Below are 22126 nucleotides of genomic sequence, written 5' to 3' on the forward strand. Positions count from 1 at the left end.
GAAGGGAGACAGAGGTTGGTGGAACATGTAAGCGTATCTGCTGTCCTATACAAAGTACGGGGTGCTCTGTAGTCCAGCTGGAGTATGAGACAGTCTGTGCTATTGCATGGGTCAACACCAGTGGATTTTTACCTCATCAGAGGCATCAAAGTTAAGGCCCTTATCAAGCCTCTGGGGGGTCCCTCATACAGACCAGAGTGTGCCTGCTGCACTACAGAATCCAGTCATTTTCTTTGTGGACATGGCCTCCTTTTGCCCTTTAAATGGTTTGTGGCAGTGAGACAATGCCGTGTTTAATGTGCCTGCAGTGTTGCCTGCCTCCGTCCTTGTCAAGGGGCTGTGTGGATCACTTTAACCCTATGTTCCTACTTTTTTTTAAAGAAAGCACTGAAATAAAAGACAACAGTTCACACCAGGAAACAGGGGCTCCTGGATTCCTTTTCACATAAATATCTTTGTGGTATTCATGGCAAGAGATACCCAGGATGCAGGGCAAACTGCACCTTGCTCGCAGAATGAAGGAGCGCAAAGAGTTTAGTAAACACACTGCACATAATTTCTTTTAGACTATATGTAATCTGAAACAACAGTGTTGGAGCCAATAATCCCTCACTCTCCAACCTCTACAGTTGCCTGGCGTTGAATGGCACTGCTGATTTCATTACTCAAGCCTGCTATATGGTTCTATTCAGTACTTTTCAGCCCTTCGGCTATAAGATCGAGCTCATAGCACCATGTCTCATAGCGGTAGGCCATGCGGATCTGAGCCACGTTGGTCTTGCGGATGTCATTGCCCTGAGGCCCCTCTTCTTGGTAATTCTTTCCCAGAATATGGAGCTTTTCCTGTGGAAATGATACAGTAAATGAGAGCCACCCCCTCACTCAGACTCCCATTCCCATCACCTTTTCCATAAAAAGAAAACCCTATTGCTTCCATTGCTTTCTTGTACCCTCTTTTGTTTGCTCAACCCTTGTTATATTCCCAGCCACTAAGCCCTGAGGCGGTGATCTGCTTCCACACAGCCACAGGGTACATACTGTGGAATAGCCACACTTAGTTCACTCAGTTTTGACAAAGCATCTGTAAGATAAAACATCAATCTGTCATGTTCCACTGCTTCACTTTTTTCCTCTCCCCAGAGTCAGAAAATTCAGTGAAAAATCTCCACAGTCTTCCCAGGTGTAGATGGCCTAGATATTTTACAGAATTCGAACTAGCCATTTCCATCTCTAGGAGTTGGCTATATTACTTCAACGCTTCCTTTTCCAAATAGCATGGTCTTTCTTTTTTTCCCCTTTCCCCCACCCCCTAGATAGCAGTGGGGAGACCATTGTAGTGAGGAACCATAATAATGGATGCAGTAAGTAGGCAGTATTTAGCACTATCCCCCCAAAAAAAAATTCCAAATGAACCTCCCTTCCCAAAATGGCAGCTGAGGAAAGTGGTACTGATCATTTGGCTACAGATTGTTAGAAGTCTAGAACCAGACTTCTAGATTGTTAGAAGTCTAGAACCAGAACCACTTGGAGCTCAAAGCAGAACAGCAGTGATTTGGTGCTGCTAAATCACCCATATCAGGGAGCACTCTATACCCCTTTGAGATTTCCATTGAACACCATACCTCATGAGACAAGCCAGATTGCAGAACACTGTAGCGCGCAATCTCACACATGTCACAGGTGCTGAGCTTGAAGACCTGGGCAGCAATGGCATATTCTTCCATGAGAGGCTCCTGGGGAATAAAAAGTGAAATACAAAGTTTAGCCATTGCAAAGGTTATCGCAGAAGCTGCACCCCCTGAACGCTAGCTGCCCTCACACTTCTGGGAGCAAACAGCAGTCCTAGGAAAGGATCCAGCTGCCTACCTTGGTGTAGTGGAACTGCATAGGGTCATCAGTGGATAGAGACACCATTAAGCCCTTCTGGTGGAAATCAAGAAGTGGGTTCTTGGCATATTCTAGGAAGAGGCTGTTGTTGCTGAGTGGGGACATGGCAATGGGGATCTGGGCCAGGTAGTACAGATACTGCAGCACAGGACTCTGCAAAGAGACATGGCAAGGATAGATCAAGTCAAGGCAGGCAGCAGGACCTCTATTCCCTCCCGACAAACATCATGAGAATGGGCTTCCAGGTTCTTTCTAAATGGGAGTCATTTTGTCTCTGTGCTCTAGATGCCGTGCAGAATTGCTCGCACTGTTCCTTAGTTACTTCTCAGCACCACGTGCCAAGTACAAAATCCTGGCTTTCCCAGTTATGGGCCCACCAAACATCCATGGCAGGATCTTAACACTTAGGAGACATCAGCAGCTCATGGAGGAGTCACAAGGCTCCCTTGAAAAAGGATGCTCTGAGAATGGGCTGGATCAAGTTCTGACAGGTCACAAAGGCTCCCTTGAAACGGGATGCTCCAAGAATGAGCTGTATGGATCAGTGATAACTCTGCTGGTGTAACATGAGCATGAAAGGACACCTGGGGATCTTCACTCCACAGCCCAGCACATCTTGCAACTCACCTTCTTGAGGTTCAGACCATGGGAAATATTATCTGCAGTCATGAAGGCAGCCAGCAGGTGGGTGATAGCACCAGCTTCTCCACAGTGAGGACGAAACAGAAAAGTGTTCATTCCGCGTTCCCTGAGGGTGGCAAGGCAGCCTTTATGCAAAACCCAGATCACTGGAGACATCTAGCATTATTTAGGAAGCAACCATCAGATGGCCCCAGACAGCTTCCTACTTGAAGGGACCAAACATGTAATGCTATGATTAGCAAGCAGCAGGGACTTCACTTTTGTGCTTTGCATTGGTGAATGATAAAAATCCATGTTAACATGCAGATGAGTGTACTGTAACTTCTCTGCTCCACAGCCACACAAATCCAGTTGCTTTTCTGCCCACAAAGTTAATACATGTTTGAAACTCATGCAGGGTGGGGGGATAAATTGGGGGTGCAGTTTGGTTGAGAGAAGCAGCAAGAACAGAAAGGATTAAGCAATCCTTCACTACTTCTCTGTATTAAATTGACCTTTCTTAAAGCATTTTTCTCTTCTTTATAAAAGCACCTGTCTTGTTTCATCACAGTTGTCTGCAGATAATATTTAGTTAGGCCCCAGAGTCTCATTAGCTCTTTTAATAGAAGGCTTAGACAATATTATTATGGTGTATAAAACCCATTCTCAAACTAGCAAAGAAAAAATATATAAATATCTGAGCAAGATTATTTCAGCAGTCCTGGTCTTATTATACGAAGTCATTACTTTTGCCAACACTGGATTGGATCCTTACTTAGTTCACGTAAAGGACGAGTGGCTTTCACCAACTCCCCCTTTCATCTTGAGCTCCCTACTGCACCATTCCTAAGGGCCCCCCAATCCGCAGGAGCAGATTTTGGGGGAATGCAGGAGGCTGCAGAAGGAGAGAAGAGGCGGCAAACCTCTTTTATGCAGATGTGAATTCTGTTTCATTTACAGAAGGCAGGTTAGAATCCAAGCATTTAAGTCTAGCAGAACCTGGAACTGTGCCTCTTCGGGCTTTGGATCAATGAAGGCGAAGGATTGATGCCGTCAAGCTCTTGAAATGCAATATGCTTTAGTCAGGGTTAGTGGGTGGTCTTATCAGAACCAGCAGTGTTACTCCTGCTAAAGCAGTGTTTCCTCAAACTTATTGTTGTACTATAATACCCATCATCCCTGACTAGCAGGACCAGTAGTTAAGGATGAAGGGAGCTGTAGTCCAACAACAGCTGGAGACCCAAGTTTGAGAAACACTGTACTAAATGTTGGTGCAGGTTATTTGTAATCGAAGCCTTTCACCTGGCAATAATCCTTCTGCCCAGGCTGGGACTCACCGTCGGAGATGATTGAGGACCATGATGTTGGCATACATGTAGTACACATAGTATGTATAGGAGGGGTTCTTCTCATGGGACCACTCCTCCGGCTTGGGGCTCTTGGTGCTGAACATGTGTCCACTGTGCTTGGACTCATCATCCACACTGTCAAAACCAGTAATCTGCAAATCGTACAATTGGTTCTGAGGAAGGGACCAACTCCAAAAGCAAGTCCACCTTCACCAGATAACATGAAGCCGATAACCTCTAATTCCCATCACCCAACAGTCACCCTCTGCTGCAGGGGGACAGAGTGGCCACCTCTGTCCAAGGTGCTACCTTGTTGAAGCTGGAAGACTGGAATCCAGTAGTGGTTAGGTGTTGTCATTTCTTATGTAGTATCTACCAGGTATCACCTTCAGTGAGGTGGACCCTTGGCCAGATCTGGTTGACAATATGCTGACTTAGATACACCCTCAGGTTTCTGGTGCTGTACTGGCCACTCTCTCTGTCACCTACTTTCAAAGAGCAAAGCCTGTCACTACCTAGGATTAGGCCCAAGGTGCCTCTGGGCAACAGTACTCACATGGCGCAGAAACACACTCAGCTCCTTGTTGTCCTGTGGGTTGATTGTCGCCTGAAATATTGGCACAAAAATGTTCTCCAGCATCTTCCCAAAGTGTGGCAAAAAGTTCTTTGACCTGAACACATCACTGAGAGGAGACAGAAACACTTCTGCTCATTTCCATATCACTTACGTGGGACGTTTGAGAGAAAGGAAAATGTAAGCGGGCTGCAAATGGCAGAAGCAACTGAGATGAAGCAAGTGAACTCAGTCCTGAAGCACATACTTTGTCCCAGCTGTGTCCCAGCTTCCTGCTCATTTTGCTTTGCCCCATAGAACCCAAAGGAAACCAAAGAAAATCCAGATAGTGTCATGGCCCTGGCCTTGAACTCAATCAGAGTCAGAGGAAGAAGAGCCAGCCAAACTCAGGGCTATGATACTACCAGGTAAGGAACTGAGCCAGGCTCCTGCTACTGAACCTGAGACTAGTGGTCATAAGTCTGCAGACTTGAGCCAGAATCCTTGTAGATGGCTTCCCCTGAGTCCAGTCCCCTTGAAGGATCCAATATTCTCCCACTCCACTGCACCTGCCCAAGACCATAGGCACAACACACTAGGAAACAGGCATGGAAAGGAAGAGAAACATTCACTTTCAGGCCAGGAGATAGGGGAGAGAGGGGAAGTACTGAAGGGGCAGGGTGCATGGAGGGGCCTATAATTAGTGAAAGAGGAGGAATCTGGATTAATCAGATCTATACATGGAGTTTGGCACTTCTGACTTGATCAAACTTTGCCCCCACCAGTACTTACTAGATTCTGGGCACTTGGATCATCCACTTCATATTGGGTGAATAAACACGGTGTGCGTTGAACCAGCTGGCTAATTTTGGCCACTCTTCCGGTGAACGCCCATAGATGGAGAGCCGTGGCTCTGCGTACTGGTACTTGGCATCCTCCAGGTCAGAGCCAACCTCCTGCGAAATAAAAAGGGAAAGGGATTACCTGATCTGCTTCCAGGAACTGGCCTTATCCTCAGTCTACCAGCCGCACAGACACAAACCCTTGCATACCATAGTCTCTAACCTTGATGATGGTGGCAAAGTATTCACCATTGATGGCATTTTCAGACTTGAGGTAGAGATCACGCAGCTCACTGGCACCCACCGGGTTATACTTGGCGTTGAACTTGTCAAAGCGCTGGAAGGTCTGCCGGCCCTGTGACATGGAGGAGGAGGAGGAGGAGTCATTGGCTAGATGCACAGAGCAAAGAATACTTGTAGGAGGTAGAGATGGTGGGGCAGCAACAGCTAGGGGGGGGGGAGTAATTAGCCACAGCCAGTCAAATGACAGAGACCATGGGGAAGGGTGGGAGATCTCCTGTACTGGAAAGGAAAAGCAGGACTCACTGCGTGGACGTCAAGGGAGTCCACAGTCAGGTCATAAGGGTGAAGGTTGAGCTGCTCAAAAAGCTGCTTGAGCGTCAAGGTCTTGTCCTTGGATTTGTACACAACCCTTTCAGAATTTTCCCGGTAAGACTTCTTAATGAATCGCAGCAAGTGCTTCTGGTTCATGCAAGCTGCAGCATGGATGTGCGTGTCGATCTGTTAAGAGAAGAGAAAAGTCAGCCGAGGAGGTGATGGTGACTGCAGATGCCTCCCTCCCACAGAACCCACCACAGCAATGATATTGGAGGAGGCATTGATGAGGTACATCATTGTACCTTAAGGCCTAACCCACAACTTGCAGGTCTCATTCATCCCCCACAACCCTTTCCCATTTGCCTTAAAAAAACAATAGTTAAATGCTGTGTTTTATTTTATTTTATTTACTGCCCCTATTGGCCTTCCACTGTGACACCAGACTTTTTTGTAGCTCTTAATGCACTCCCACTGATTTTTCAGGGGGAGGCCAGAATGTGATATTATGGTAATATTACGGTGCCACATGTGTGTGGGGTTTTTGTGGCCATCCAAGGCCCCCCCAAATCTTGTAAATTAAAATAATAATATTTAAAAATATGTTTACTGACTACTTCTCCTCTGGCAGCACTGGGTCCAAAAGGTTTTGTTAATCCCCCAAACCCCCAAATCCATCCATTACGAATAAACATTTTTTTTTAAAAAATTAAATTAAAAAAGATATTGACCATTTTTGCTTATTATTATTATTATTACTATTATTATTATTCAATTTATATACCGCCCTATACCCGGAGGTCTCAGGGCAGTTCACATAATAAAATAAATATCCTTTGCTGTAATTTTTATGATCCCGCAAAATTTGCCCTTTAAAAAATATTGGCCACACCCACACCTACACTTTGGCCACACCCACTTTGATCTGCAGCCCCAGAGGGTGACAGAGATCAGCCACTGGAAAACACTGGAAAACACTGACTTGTTAGACCTAGAAGGGTTCAACAATAGGTTCGGTTGGCACGCCTACTTGTAGTTAAATAAAGAAAAGGCACATAAAGGGTTTTCAAGCCATATCATTAGAGGACCACTATATGAAGTTTGGGAGAAAAATAAAAAACTTTTAGAATGGAAAAAACCCTGGTGGTTATCGCCAACGGATATTTTAATAACTAAGAAAGTAAATATGGAAGGAGAAAGATTGACCTACGAAGACCTACTGATAAGATCAGAAAGCGGCTGGAAATTGAGAACATATGAGGATTTGAAAGAAAGATTAACAGGCTGGCTGCAATATCATCAAATAAACGCAATATGGATGGAAGATAAAAAAGCAGGGATGAGTGAAAAAAAATCCAAATTTCAGATAGAAATAATTGAAGGTAAAACAAAGTTATTATCCAAAATGTATGATATACTATTGGAATGGGACACCAAAGATGAAGAAATAAAAGAGGTTATGATAAAATGGGCAATGGACTTGGGGTACAATATAGAATATGAAAAGTGGTCGAAATTATGGAACAATGGAATAAAATTTACGGCAAGCGTTACACTTAGAGAAAATTTGGAGAAGATGATGTATAGGTGGTATATCACACCAGCAAAATTAGGAAAAATGTACAAAACAGGAAATAAGGCCTGCTGGAAGTGTAAAATCAAAGAAGACAATTTCTACCATATGTGGTGGACCTGCGAAGAAATGAAGAAATTCTGGGATTTGATTTATAACGAGTTAAAAAAAATATTTAAATATACTTTCCCTAAAAGACCAGATGCCTTTTTACTAGGAATAATTGGGGATGAAATTAAAAAAGAAGATAAGATTTTATTCCAATACTCGACAGCAGCAGCCAGAATACTAATTGCACAAAATTGGAAAAGTACAAATACACCAATGGTTAGAGACTGGCAAACAAAATTATTTGAATATGTTGAATTAGCAAAAATGACGCAAAAAATTAGAAACCAAAAAAATACAAAGTTTATTAGTGATTGGAATAAATTTATGGTATACATTGAAGGAAACTATAGAAATTTAAAAACTATAGCAGGTCTGTTATAAAACTTACGATGCGTAAACCATCAATAATTATTAGCTGCAGAAAATAGAAAATTTCTTTTCATCAAGAAGCCCGAAATCAGGAGGGAAGGAGGTCAATAGGGGTGTAGAAGAAAGACCTAAATGCCTAAATATATAAAGATTTAAAGAATAAGATAAAGAACTGTAACAGAGATTGATTTTTTTTTTTTGGTGTTATGTATGGATATTTTTTTCTTCTTGTTTTCCCTTCTTTTTTCTGAAACTGTTGTTTCGTTTTTTGTTTTCCTTTTTGGTTTTTTTTCCTTTTTTTTCTTTCTTTGACGTTGTAACTGAAACTCAATAAAAAGAATTTTTAAAAAAAGAAGAGATTAGCCACTCCTGCTTGAGTAGGCAACACCTTGGACAGATCCCTCACCTTACGGCAATTATAGAAGTCCCGATGGGGGTTGTTCTTCAGCTCCTTCAGCTCTTCCATCTCATTCAGCATCTCATGCACACTGAACTTGGAGGAGAGGAACCGAAGGCGTCGGTGTGTGTAGGTTTTGCTGCAACAGTCATAGGAAAGAGCATCGTCTCAAATAAGCCACTCGCAGAATAAGTGACCGAGCCCAGGTTCACCAGCTTGCCAACGCAACCAACATTTGCCAGCCAGAAGTAACCCTGCTGCTGTCACACAACAGCTTGATAAAGGTCACATTCCAGAGCAAGTGACCCGAGACAGCAGAAGTCATTGCAACAGGGATATATCTGTGCTGCCTTGGGGTGGCTCGACTTTTGCCCTTTTCCTATTCAGGGCAAACCCAGGACAGCAGCAGCCACCTTAGGCAGCAAACCCTGGGCTTCAATAAAAGGAAGCACATGGGTAGTTAAGCTCACTGTCACATTTTTCATTGCAGGCTGGGCGCCCTTTGGATTTTCTGCCTGAGGCTTCAAAAATCTCTTGGGCTGGCCCTGCTTATGCGCAAAGGGGCCATGCCTCCAAGACACTTACACAGGTCCCTGAGCTATGAGGGCCAGCAGGAAGTTCATGTCATCAATGAAGACATCCAGGTTAGGGTAGGGCAGGTCCTTGGGCTCACCCCTGGCAGCAGCAGCTTTGTCAGCATAGATGTATACCACACCTTCTTTCATTTCCACATGGTAGCCCAGATTCTCGGGCAAGTTGCCAGACTGGAAGGGATCTTCGTCTTTCTTCACAGGGGGAGAGAACACTAAAATCAAGAGGAAAGTGCGCTAACGTTGAACAAGGGAAGGACAAAGGAAAAGGCTTGGGGGTCTTTAGCATGCTTGTCTTACAGCTATCAACCTACAAGAATTATATTCTACACTGCTAAGGAAACCACATGACTGCCAGGACTGAGACTGGCTGAAATCCCCATGAGAGAACGCCGCCACTATCCATCCCCTGCATGCAGATGCTTTTGCTACAATTTCTGTCTTTGTTTTAGCTAATTTTGGCTCCCGACTGCACAAGGATGCCGCCTCTTGTAGCACAATCCTAAAATCCAATTTATTCTGAGTGACTAATAACAAGCTTAGGTGTGTTTCAGTAATTGCACATATCTTTTGTTTTGAGTGTGTAGTGAAAAGCATTCCCAGAAATGTGAAAGTCCCGCCTCCTCCTCAAAGGTGCAGCCTATTGCTGTGGCAGTCCAGAAAGGCAGAAGGAGAAGCAGCACGGTCAGTGCGCTAGCCCTAAGATGGTGCCTAGGCTTTTCATACCTCACACCAGGGCTAGCCAACACAGTGCCTTTCATTTATTGCTGGACTACAGCTCCCACCACCCCTGACCACTGGCTGTGCTAGCTAGGGCTGATGGGAGTTGAAGTCCAAGAGCATCCCAAGGGTACCCTGTCGGCTATCCCTGCTTTACATCATATCCTCGTTTGATTCACAGGCCCCTTTTCATCTTGTATTTAGATGGATCTGATATAATGGAAGTCTAGACCAGAGAATTAAAGTCTGATTCAGGTACAGACTAAAAAAATACCCCTTTGCACATGTTTTTCATGCAATAGGTTTCTTGCTCAACTCTAGCCCTCTCCAGTTAAAAAAAAGGATCAGATGGAAGATGATATGAAGGAACCCGAGGTAAGATGTCTTTTGGAAAGCCTCGGCCAGTCACAGTAGACAACAGCAGGCTAGATGATGTGGCGAAAGGGAGTTTCCTATATTCCTACCTGTTATGAGGCCTGTGTGATAGAAGCATGAGAACTCCACTTAGGCCAGGCTGTTCTTTGTAACATAGGAAAACAGGAGGGTGAGATTGAAAATGGTAGACTGGGTGAGTCACCAAAGCTAAGCCAAAATATGGCATGATATTGTACACTGGAAAGAGGTCCAGCACAAGACATACAGCCCTATGGCCAAGGCTACATGTCATTCAGATTCTTTGACTACCTTGACAGTATTCATAGTAAATCCAAAAAAATACTTGCTCAGATAGGAATGTGAGCCAAGGTGGAGGAGGGATGCCAAACCTCTACAACTCCATCTGGGAAGCTCCTCTCCTCGAGTCTTTGCAAAGGCCTGGCTCTCAATGGCTCTGGCAGAAAGCTGCTCTCACTGTGCTCTTACTTCTAAGTAAGGAAGGCCCATAGCCCAGTGGTAGAGCATCTGAATGGAAGGCAGTGGATCCCAGGTTCAACTTCTGACATCTCCAGGCAGGGCTGGATGAGACTCCTGTCTGAAACCCTGGATTGCTGCTGCCAGTCAGTGTAAACAATACTGAACCAGATGGACCAACAGTCTAAAGCAGTTCCCTATGTTCGTAAGTGTTCTGCATGCTCAGCACACCAGCTCTGCACAGACAGGAGTGTAGTGTTGTTGTTTTTTTAAAAAAAGATTAAAGCAGCTAATGCAATTCTCCACAGTGCCCTCCATCCCACCCACCCACCCCGACACCTGCTGTCTTGCTCTGGGACACACCCACAAGCCCAGTCACCCAGTACAGCCTGCACAGCCTGCCTGGGTACTTACCTGGAAGCAGGTCGTCATTTGGCTTCCACACCTCACTTTCAATAGTGCGCAAGAACTGGGAGGGAGTCTTGGGGAAACGTTGGAAAGATTTGTGCATGTACTTCTCCCGGATACACAGGGCACGGTACAGGCCTCTGCAGACCACTTCAAAATCCTCCACTGTCACCTGTGGAAATATTTGTTAAAACTTCTTGCACTGATAAAAAAAGACAGAAATTACAAAACAAAAGGGGGACAAACCCAGGTGTGCTGAAAACCACAAAAGGGCACTTTAGCCCTATTCCATACCTTCCAACATTTCTCTGATGAAAATAGAGACTTCCCCTTCAACATTTCTCCAATGAAAATGGGGATGTCCTATTCCATACCCTCTGACATTTCTCTGAGGAAAATAGGGACATCCTACCATACCTGCCAACATTTCTCTGATGAAAATAGGGATGCCCTATTCCAAACCCTCTGACATTTCTCCAATGAAAATAGGGGCAGCCTAAGGAAAAGCGGGACATTGTAGGATCAAATCAGAAACCAGGATGGCTTCTGTAAATCTGGGACTGTCCCTGGAAAATAGGGACACTTGGAGGGTCTGTCATAGGAATAATAAATGATACAAATAATACAGCAAGCAAGGAAAGGGGATTCTCAGAGTTCAAATCATGCAAAAACCAAAACGCTCATGGAAGGTGTGAGGCAAGACTGGCAAAGGCTGTAGCCTGAGGAGAGATAGTGTGGCTGGTAGGGGGAGGGAGTGGCCTGTGGAGTATCCCAATGACCAGATGGAGAGGCATGGGGGACACATTTGGTCCATGGGCCTAAAGTTCCCTACTCTTGCACTGTGAGATCCTTATAAAGAGTGGTCTCCCAGCATGCCTGGTTGGAGGTGGTGGTGGTAGGGATAACAACAGCAATGAGAATGAAGCAGGCCCAGCGTCAGCATATGGCAGCTATTACAGCTCCCATGTCCTTGGCAGGGCCGATTGCACTGACAGTTGCCTGTCCTCGTTGAGCTCTGGTGGCTGCCATTTAGCTGGCGTCTGCCATTTTATTTTCCCCACAATGCTCTGGGCCATCACAACTCTTGGGCTATGGTAAGGAAAACAAAATGGCCGACATTGGGAGATTGTCACAGGAACCTTTCTGCTCCTTACAATAAGAAAGAAAGAAAGAAAGAAAGAAAGAAAGAAAGAAAGAAAGAACCACTGTTTCGCAATGCTGCAAAGGAAGCCCACCCAGGAGGGAGGCCACAACAAGAACTTTGCTTAAACCTGGAGCCATCTGTGGGATACAGCCCAGTATGGTTGCTCGAGTGAAGGAGAGAGTACAGAGTATATTCCAGCAGCAGCCATGTCTTCCAATAACCCACCAAGGCTGGCAATGAAAGGTGATCAGGGACATGGCAGGATCCAGCTGTTTGAGCTATTTTGAGCACCAGGATGTTCCCACTTCAATTTCATCAATATCCCTTGACCCAGCAAATCCCCCCATATTTGATTTATTTCTCAACAGGTTCAAGTTAGGCCACTCAAAACACAGACGCAGCTAGCCTAAGGACACAGCTAAGGTTAGCTGTAGGAGTGCCACTGAACTCCGCCTCCTCCCATTCCGTTTCGGGGCTGTGTCTCTTGCAACTTGAAATGGGTGGGGGTATGGGGGATGAAGATCTGGAAAGAGCAGCAAGCCTTTTCTACGTGATCGGGGTTTGTGCCCAATAAATGCGCCTTTGTTCCCCATCTACTGCATAAAGCCAGCAGATATTCTTTCTCAAGGCAGTGCTGGAGGAGGGGAGTGGACCACATTTTCCAAGTGCTCTGTAAGCACAATGTTTGATTATATCCACTTCATGACATTTTTGTTTTGGAGGGCTATTTTTTAAATTCTCTGAACACACTTTATTTTACTTCCCTTGTCGATCCCACTTGCAGTTAGCACACACACTATACATTTAAAGCACCCCCAAAGAAACCTGGGAACTGTAGTTTACCACTGAGCTACAGAACCCAGCATCCTTAACAAACTACAGATGAGGTCTGCTTTAAATATATGGTGTGTACCAGCCCTGAACAGACTTTTAAATATATTATTATTATTATTCTTCAGGGAAGCCCTGAAAAACAGGAGGGTTACCTCCCACCCATCCCCCACCCCCCACCCCCCGCAATGTTGCAACTGAAAAGTCAGTATTGGGAGTACCACATCTAACAAAATGGAAGAAGAGGCAGCAGAATAGGCTCATCCATGATAGGAGATGGTTTGGCACCTCCAGCTACTGACCCCTGCAGCATAGTCGCCCGTGATCTGAACACGCTGGAATTTGGGAACGGCTTGATACGAAGCACTGCTGGAGATGACCTCATCTAAGGTGGACAGCTTGGTCGAAGACTTTCCTGCAGTAGGAACAAGCAGTGCAATGGTCTTCAGCCGCAAGAGCCTCTTCTTCCTAGGAGGGATGAAGAAAAGGAAAGCAACACAAATGGAAACTTATTTCATATAGTTTTGTCTATGCTTTGGCAGCAGTCATCTGTATTGCATGGTCAGTTCACCATACACTTCCCATAGCTCTGGCTACATTGAAAGTTTGGCTGATATTTATGATCCTGGAGGGGGGGTAGCAAAGGAATATACAAATGTCTTTATATACTGTATTATGGAAGGCCTTGTCAGTAATGGCACCCTGAAGACTGGCTGGCACCTACCATGCCTATTTTGTGGCACCAACTGAAGATCTATCTCTTTCTCCAATTCAAAAAGCCTTTGAATTGGTTTTTGAAAAAGGAGAGAGGAAGTGTTAGTGGTATGTTTTAATTACATTTTATTGTCTTTTGTTGTTGTTGTTGTGATCTGCCCAAGGATCACTTGTGATGAAGCTGAACTATACATTCTATAAATAGATTCAGAACTAGCATCTTTCTGGTGTGGTTTTGGACCTTCTCTGAATTGACTAGCTTCTTCAGCAAATTTGTAATCTAAAGACATTTCCACGAGGAAGCAGAGCATACAAATTATGGGGTCAGAGTAAAGCCACTGAGGAATAGGAGCAAAGTGCCACTGCTCAGGTAGTATTGACAAGTGGCACACTTATGGAAATCAAAAGGACAAATAAGATCATGGCTTTCACACTTGCTTGTAGTCCTTATTATCTGCAGTCCTTATTATCACGTGGAAATACTCCATTCTTCCATAGGAAGGCAATGTGGTTGAGAATATATCTGCTCAAAACTGTTCAATGCCTAAAAACATAGGGCAAATGCTACTCTTCCAACAATTCCAGCCAAGTGGCTTGGGGAATGTTTTATATCCACATCAGTTTTGAAAATCTACGTGAGTAAATGGTTTCGCTTTAAGCTAATCTTCAAAATACTTAATCACTTGGTCTGCTCTGATGATTAAGGGGTGCTAGTACAGACGGTGCACTCTGTGCTGGTGGCTGCTCCGACTGGAATTAGCCACTCTGTAGTTTCCCATAAATGCAAGTCTTCCAAGGTTCAGGAACCAGCTTGTTTCACATTCGTTGCCATCTTTCCTTAGTGTGAGTGCAAGTGTATCTGGCAAATGCATTATGCTGCTTCAGAGGTACTGTGATCAGCACACATCTGGCACAGGATCTATCTGAGCCACACCTTACTAGGTTACCCATCCAATCTTTCACGGCTCCTCAGCCCCAGTTTCCCATTATCCCACCAGTGCATGCACACATACACAGAACTCTCACTTTTTCCCAGTGTCACTTGAACTCTCCTCCTCCTTGATCATATGCTGTTGCATTTCATGATGTGATATGGGACAGACATCCTCCACATCAAAGGGAGAGATTTCGTGCCGGCCCCCTTCATCCTTCACCTCTGAGGCAAAGACCTTCTCTGCGAAGGAGCGCATGGCATCATCCGTTTCTGTCAGGAGAAAGCAGAAGGTCACTAGGCCAGCTCTTGGTCATTGCGGGAGGATGGATCAATTGCGTCACTCAGCACACCAGCCCTGTGTGCACTCAGACGCCACCTCATGCCTGCATTCTCTTTGTACGCATGACAGGGAACTGACAGGCTAAAACAATATGTCACATGTGCTCTGAAACTGAATGTTTACCTGCACCACAATTCCTGGGTGCAGCTTGATAGTTGTAGGGGAGAATGCAGCTACAGGGGTGCGGAGTATTTAAAAAGCTTACTTATCATGTGTCACACAATTGATCCATCAGCCTCAACATAGTCTACTTTGACTCAATGTCGCTGCAGGGTTTTAAGCAGATAGTATTCTTAGTACTTCTACTGATAACCTTTTGCAGCGAGATTCCAGGGCTTCAGTGAGGAAAGGTGAAACACCAGTGATGAACCATGGATGTGCTAGGGTGCATAAATGCTTCATGGAGGTGAAGACGGACAAGCTTCTCTTGGTTTCCACTCATGGCTCTAGATTCTGGATGGCTGGAGTCTGCGTTTCTCCATAGTCTGGAAATGTTTGTGCCTCTCTACACTGAGTATGATGTCATGGCAATGAGAATAAGAATGAAGCTGAATTGGGACTGATAGGTTTGGCTTTCTCAGCCAGTAAGTGTAGATGGCATCATCATAGTGGGTGCAAGCTGCTTTGGACTGTGAACTGGATCTAAACTAAATTCCAAGCTAATGTGAAACCAGGTGACTTAGAAAAGAAGAGTCTTACCTGTTTTGGGCTTCCTCATTGTAGTCTTAGCCCATTTTTGTGGAAATCAGAGCCTGGATATCACCCTTCTGCCACTGAGCAATGTGTACAGGAAAGGGCAACAGTCACAGATGTTTCTGCTTAGAGATCCCAAGGTGCACAATAAGGAGTGCTCACAAATAACTGTGGGGTCAGAGCTCCAAAAGGCAGGCTCTGATCTTTCAAACAGCCTGAGACTAATGCATGATGTTTCTTGTTGTAGCCAGCAATGATGGTGTATGCAGGTACAGTCCCATGAAAGGATGTGTTATACAGATCTGTACAGGTCCTTCTGAGTATGGTTGGTGTGAGACCTTTCAGGTTATGGTGTTTCACAGGACAGTCACTTCTGCTGAGAATCCAACATTGGCTATGACTTACAGTTTTATCGTCCAATTCTATGCATGTTTACTCACAAGTAAAAGTCACCATTGCCCAAGTAAGTGTGCCCAGAACTGCAGCCTTAGTACAGTCGTACCTTGGTTCTCGAACGCCTTGGTACTCAGACGTTGTGGTTCCTGAATGCTGCAAACCCGAAAGTGAGTGTTCCGGTTTGTGAATGTTTTTCGGAAGCTGAACATCTGACGCAGCTTCCAATTGAGTGCAGGAAGCTCCTGCAGCCAATTGGAAGCTGCGCCTTGGTTTTTGAACCATTTCAGGAGTCAAATGGACTCCCAGAACAGATTAAGTTTGACAACCAAGGTACGACTGTATCATACAAATGGCTGCAGGGATGTGTGTGTGTGTGCGTGCGCGCATGTGTGTATTGCTCTGGATCTTGGAAGGATGCAATTGATATTAAAAGCATATATTTATTACAGTGACTAACAAAACAGAGATATTGGGTGGTACCCAGCGAAGTGGTTCTCTTAGTGCAAGGACTTTGGACTGTGCAACAGAACCTCCCCTCTCTTACTTTCTTTGAGCATCCCCTAAATCTGTTCTGAAGTTTTCTCCACTTCTTTGGAGCAGATTTGGGGAAGAAATGGGGGTGGGGAGGAGGAGGAGGGAAAGTTCCATTGCCCAAATGGAAATCCTTGCACTAATGGGATTAGTTACTGGATACATTAAATTCATATAGGAAAATGTTTTGGTGATCAGTGACTATTTTGCTGCCGAGAAAATGTTTTTCTATAAGAATTTAATATCTCAATCTCTGTAATCCATCCACACACGTAGGCTATCAGAAGGGCATGTTTGTGCAAGCACTGCTTTAATGGTGGACATTGAGGAAGCAGGGAAGTAATCTGGTTCAGCAGGAGATATGCAAGTGGAATAAGAGGGAAGGGCATAGGGTATCATGACAATGAGATGGGAATGCTAGAGGCCATGCAAATGGCAAGTTCATGCAATGCCACTTTCCAAACAGACAATGTGCATGGGGATTGAGCGGGGAATGAAGTCCACACTCACACCAGACTAGAAGGTTGGACATAAGGGGTCGTCGTCCTATTCCGAGCTCCTAAGTCCTGTCTAGAGACCTCTTGTGTTGTCAAAGCAGCCAGTGATCCGCATCTCAATTCCACAAGAACAGGGAAGCAACATTGTTCCCAACAAATGCCCTTGCGCACAGGGGTTGCTGGGCAATGTGGCTCATGCTCAGCTGTGCACCCAGCGGTAGCCAGGCAGCCCAGAAAGACAGCCATTTCTCAGCAGGGCAATCTGTGCCAATGCCCAGTTTTTAGGCTGAAATGCAGTCATATACCAGGAGCTTAATGAGCAGAGAACCTTAGAGTCCAACTATATAACCCAAGAGTAAAAGTGGGTCCACTATCAAGTAACTTCGACCATCCACATGTTCCTCTTTTCCCAGCAAGCAGGGTGCTTTTGAGGGTCCAGCTTAGTTGTAAAGGTAAAGGGACCCCTGACCATTAGGTCCAGTCGTGACTGACTCTGGGGTTGCGGCGCTCATCTCGCTTTATTGGCCAAGAGTGTACAGCTTCTGGGTCATGTGGCCAGCATGACTAAGCCACTTCTGGCGAACCAGAGCAGAGCATGGAAACGCTGTTTACCTTCCCGCCGGAGTGGTACCTATTTATCTACTTGCACTTTGACGCGCTTTCGAACTGCTAGGTTGGCAGGAGCAGGGACCGAGCAACGGGAGCTCACCCTGTCACGTGGATTCGAACCGCGACCTTCTGATCGGCAAGTCCCAGGCTCTGTGGTTTTACCCACAACACCACCCACGTCCCTGCCTTTAGTTGGTGCCCAGGTAAAAGACTTGGTGGAGGGAACTGGGCTCCAGCGTTCCTTTCTAGTATTGCAACTCAAAGGAAGGTATCTGAGCTCCTTGAAAAGGCAGGTTTAATGAAGGGCTGAATCATCCAGACTCACGAGGAAAGCACACCCCATGCAGGTCCCGTTATGACTCCCTTCCTTCCTCCAAGCCCCATACAAGCTTTCTTCCCCACCCCAGATGCATCAATAGCTCCTGGCAATGACTGCTGAGAAACGGACAGTCGCTGAGTTGCTGTGATCATTTGTCTTTTGGATATGATCAACTGCTTAACAAAGCAGCAGGCGGCACAAGGAAGGCCGAGTTATACTCACGTTTCTCCTCTGCTGTTTGAGAGTGAAATAAAATAAATGTAATCAGATCACAGGATGTAGCACCTGAAGTTTTTTTTAACCTTGTTCACATTTATATACAGAAATGAACATTTTTAATGAGCAAATGTTTGCAGAAATATATACTCTACATACCATAGTAGTTTAACAGCTCTACAATGGGAAAGAAGAACGGTTAAGAAAGCAATTGGAGACAACTTGCCCAGACATCCTGATATGACGGACGCAGTCTTTTAAATTCTATCTCAGAACCTGGGATTGGCACCACCAATATCCCTTTCCTTGCATTTGTTTGGATACAAGTGGGCATATGGAAGGGGCTTGTGAGGGCCTGAACTCAATGACTCCATGTATTCAAAAAATACTGTTTTCACAGACTCTGTGCTTGTACATCTGAAGGTATATAGTTTCTTGTATGCATGATTTGGAACATTTGCCTACAAATGTACTACTCTCTTTGCAAATGGTAACTCTGAACAGTGAACATATGGTGGTCTGGGGCATGGCTCTGATTACCACCTTCCATATATGCCAAAGTAATAATATGAAAAGATAATCCTTTAGTCCAGTAGTTTCCACACACAAATATTCTAAAACCTAAAACCTAGTATGTAGTACTTCTTAGAACAGTTGTTTGGTAAGGAGAAAATCAGCCTAGACTAGATTTTGTTCCTCTGCTTTCCCCCAGGGAAAACCACTCATTAGCGCTCAATCAGAGCAAACAGCAATTCAGGTTTTCTCCAGATTGACATTTGCTCCAATTTAGCACTAGAGAGTGTGTTTTCCCTGGGGCTGGAGCGAGGCAAGAGGAAAACCGTTCAGATCCATGCCTACAAATCACGGGTCAAGCAGAAGTGTGTACGACCCCTTAGCTGGAGTGTTTCCAAGCATGGAAGATACCACTGTATCTGAAGGGGGTGCAGACTGACAGTTTTTTTTAAAAAGTTAGTGTGATATATCAGTTGAAAGTGCAACACAAAAATGTGGTCCAGGTCTTCTTAGTAGGCACCTGTGGGCATTATTTAGCATTTCTACCATTACAAAGCACAGGTCCATCAATGCTCTTCATTCTCCCCTGACAATTTATTAGCATGTCTACCAGTAGGATTCATCTTCTCAGCTCGCTTGCTCAAAGGAAGTAAAAGGATACAGCAGCAAAACTTCCTATACTTCACCTTTTAAAAAAACATGCAAAGTACAAACTGGAACCAAGGTCTGTGTGTTGAATATAACTGTCATACTCAAAGGGAAACTATTGCACCATTCGCGTTCTGTCAAATGAAATCAACAGACCTGAGGCTACCTGTTCATGTGGCATGGACATTGTAGGAATATCTATGAGCTGTGGATATTTATCATTTTTATTTAAAAGGGAAGCATCTTTGTACTCTAATATGGTGGGGGGGGGAGAGAACAGAACCCTTTGATAACAACTTGAAATATTGGACAAAGAGAAAAGCGACAAAACACTTTTTAAATCCATTTTGTTTGCTGTAAGAAATGTTCCTTTAGGAGCATAACAAAATAAGAGCAAGTTGAAAGGATTATTTATGTAATTTTTAAGCTTATCAAAGGCTTAGATTTAATATGTGGATAGTTGCTGCTGCTGCTGCTTCAAAAAATGCAATAAATCTAATCAGTTTTGTTATAGTTTCCTTGGACCATGTTGCTATTCTGCTAGTAACAGCACAGAACCACAGAGTTGGAAGGCAACATGTTCCCAGGAGGGTTTATTCAGCCGACAGAGAGAAGCTAAATCCAGCCCCCCTTTGGCTACTAGCCTGGTGCATGTCTTAATTACCTTGCTGCTAATGATAAGCCATTAAAGGTTACTGAAAACCCTTCAATTTCTCTTTTATCTGGCAAACACCAATGTCTAGGGGGTGCTCCTGTATAAGTTTATCCAACGTCTGATAATTTTTTAACACAGCAAAACTGGGTTCTACTGAATCGACTGGTCTCATCCAATTTCAGTTCTGTGGCCTAAAAGCCACTTGCCTGACCGTCTATTCAAACTACTCATATTGGAAAAGCTAATGGCTCAAGCTCTCACTCCTTCCACCTCCTGTGCCCTGCACAACTTAAATAGGCAATCAGAGCTGCTTTGTGAATCTATTCTTGAGAGTCTGGCTACTGGCACCGGCCTCATCATAAAAGAAGGCTTTCTCCCAACTTGCCTAAGGCTATGTGGGAATTCAGACCTACCTGGAACTTTCACCTTCGGCATTTTCCCTACTACCTCAGGAGAGTCCTGAGAAACCAAGTGTGGCGTGGACGAGTGGAAGAACGAAACTGCACAACCACCCAACACTCATTTTACTATTTATCTCTGCTCTTGTAACCCAACTCTCCTCATCTAAAAGGAGTGAAGGAATACGCAGCAGACTATTTAAAGCTGCAGCCAGGCAAAGTCTCAGTTGTTAACAGGTGAAGCTACAGGCTTGGGGGTTAACTCTGTTTGTCCCGAGATGTATGGACAGTAAATTTGGGAGCTCTGCTCCACCCACCACAAATGAGAGAATGTTGCCAGGATCATGGCCAGGACTGGGTGCTTTTGAGTTGGTCACAGGTGGCCCCTATCACTGACTCATGAATGGAGACCAGATTAGCACAACTATTTGTACTGAATAAATAAGTACTGACTTTGCACCACAATCCTTTGGGATATGTTCAACACTGGAACTTTTCTGCAGCATCCTTTCAAGCAGTTTTTTGCCTCTTCAAAATCTGTATCCATCCAGGCTAGCAGTGGGTACTCTGCTCCCTTAGAGCAAGATTGCATGGCAAAACTAAGAAATATTGAATCCACCAATACATACCAAATATGTTTAGTGCTTTTTTGAAATGTTATTGTATGGCCTTATATGGCTCCAATCCTTCCTGAGAATGGATGCTCAGGTTTCTGTGGTGAACAGGGGTACATTTATTTCATTTACCCCCCTGCTGAACCTACCCCTGTTTTATGATGTTACATTATTTAATGTTATTGTATTTTATAACTAACTTCAATTAGTATTAGTCATCCTAAGGGCTAGAATGGTGGGATATAAAATCAAATTTTAAAGCAAGGATAGCACAAGAAATGAATATTATGACTACCGAAACAGGGCCAAGTATTTGAGCGGCCTTCCTAAAACGCTGCTTTGCTTCTGATGTACAACCATGACAACTATTTCCAGTCACCAATGTCTTCTGACCAGGCGCTCCAAATTCCTTATCCCCCATCAATATAACCAAACCTTACAGCCAAGCCCAATGGCTCACTCTTTTGAATGTGCAAACTATCTGCCCTCTATGGCTATCTATAAAGAGTGCATTTGCTTCTAATCTTTCTGCACTGAATGTCAACGGCATTAAATTTGCATCTGAAACCATGAATGACCTTCAGGCTCTACAGTCTTGTTAATTCTCTTTTGAGTTCTTGCGCCTTCTTTTATCCAGAATATCAAATTAACTAGCTAAGCTTCCTTGGGGTCACAAGGAAAAGAGTGAACAGAGAATGTGAGGATATGAGCAGAGCAGATAGACCCTTGTGCTCCATGATGGCTGTGTCCCATTGGCAGGCCTTTATTAAAAGTACATTTTCCGCCTTGGCTGAGAGGTTTCACTGCCTAACTTCTCCTGGCATCCATGTGTATGCAAAAATCCAATAGTTTCAAGACCAAGATTCTTAACCCAAGCAGTTTAGGCTTCTGCTCTTTTCACGTATGATACCAAGATGTGGCAGGCTTTTTGACATTAGACATTCAGGCTGAAGCTGCTTTTGATGCACAGAACTAGGGTGCTGCTGAGACCAATGTGTATATAACATTCTGAAACAAGGTAAGGTAAAAGGTAAAGGATCCCTGGATCGTAAAGTGCAGTCAAAGGCGACTATGGGGTTGCGGCACTCATCTCACTTCAGGCCAACGGAGCCGGCATTTGTCTGCAGACAGCTTTCTGAGTCATGTGGCCAGCATGACTAAACCACTTCTGGTGCAACGGGACACCGTGGCGGAAACCAGAGCACATGGAAACGCTGTTTACTTTCCCCGCCACAATGGTACCTATTTAT

General features: G+C 44.5%; 1 protein-coding gene across 8 annotated transcripts; it reads right to left on the reverse strand.

Annotated features, from left to right (window-relative positions):
• Positions 1 to 556: 556 nt before the first annotated feature.
• On the reverse strand, positions 557 to 20431 carry AMPD1 (adenosine monophosphate deaminase 1). Of its 8 annotated transcripts, XM_083617405.1 has the most exons (16): positions 20278 to 20376; positions 18055 to 18066; positions 14540 to 14717; positions 13102 to 13267; positions 10831 to 10996; positions 8843 to 9062; positions 8267 to 8396; positions 5799 to 5993; positions 5476 to 5607; positions 5203 to 5366; positions 4414 to 4540; positions 3846 to 4009; positions 2515 to 2635; positions 1867 to 2040; positions 1623 to 1733; positions 557 to 843 (listed from the first exon to the last, which is right to left on the reverse strand). In XM_083617405.1, the coding sequence occupies exons 1-16, from the start codon at positions 20297 to 20299 to the stop codon at positions 685 to 687; spliced, it is 2241 nt and encodes a 746-aa protein (XP_083473531.1). In that variant the 5' UTR covers positions 20300 to 20376; the 3' UTR covers positions 557 to 684. The 8 variants fall into 8 exon arrangements, with proteins under 8 accessions (XP_083473531.1, XP_083473532.1, XP_083473534.1 ...); XM_083617406.1 differs by lacking the exon at positions 18055 to 18066 and having other exon boundaries at positions 20278 to 20431; XM_083617408.1 differs by lacking the exon at positions 18055 to 18066 and having other exon boundaries at positions 20274 to 20431.
• Positions 20432 to 22126: the final 1695 nt, after the last annotated feature.

The sequence above is a fragment of the Podarcis filfolensis genome (assembly GCF_964270895.1).
Source record: "Podarcis filfolensis genome assembly, chromosome: 6".
NCBI lineage: Eukaryota > Metazoa > Chordata > Lepidosauria > Squamata > Lacertidae > Podarcis > Podarcis filfolensis.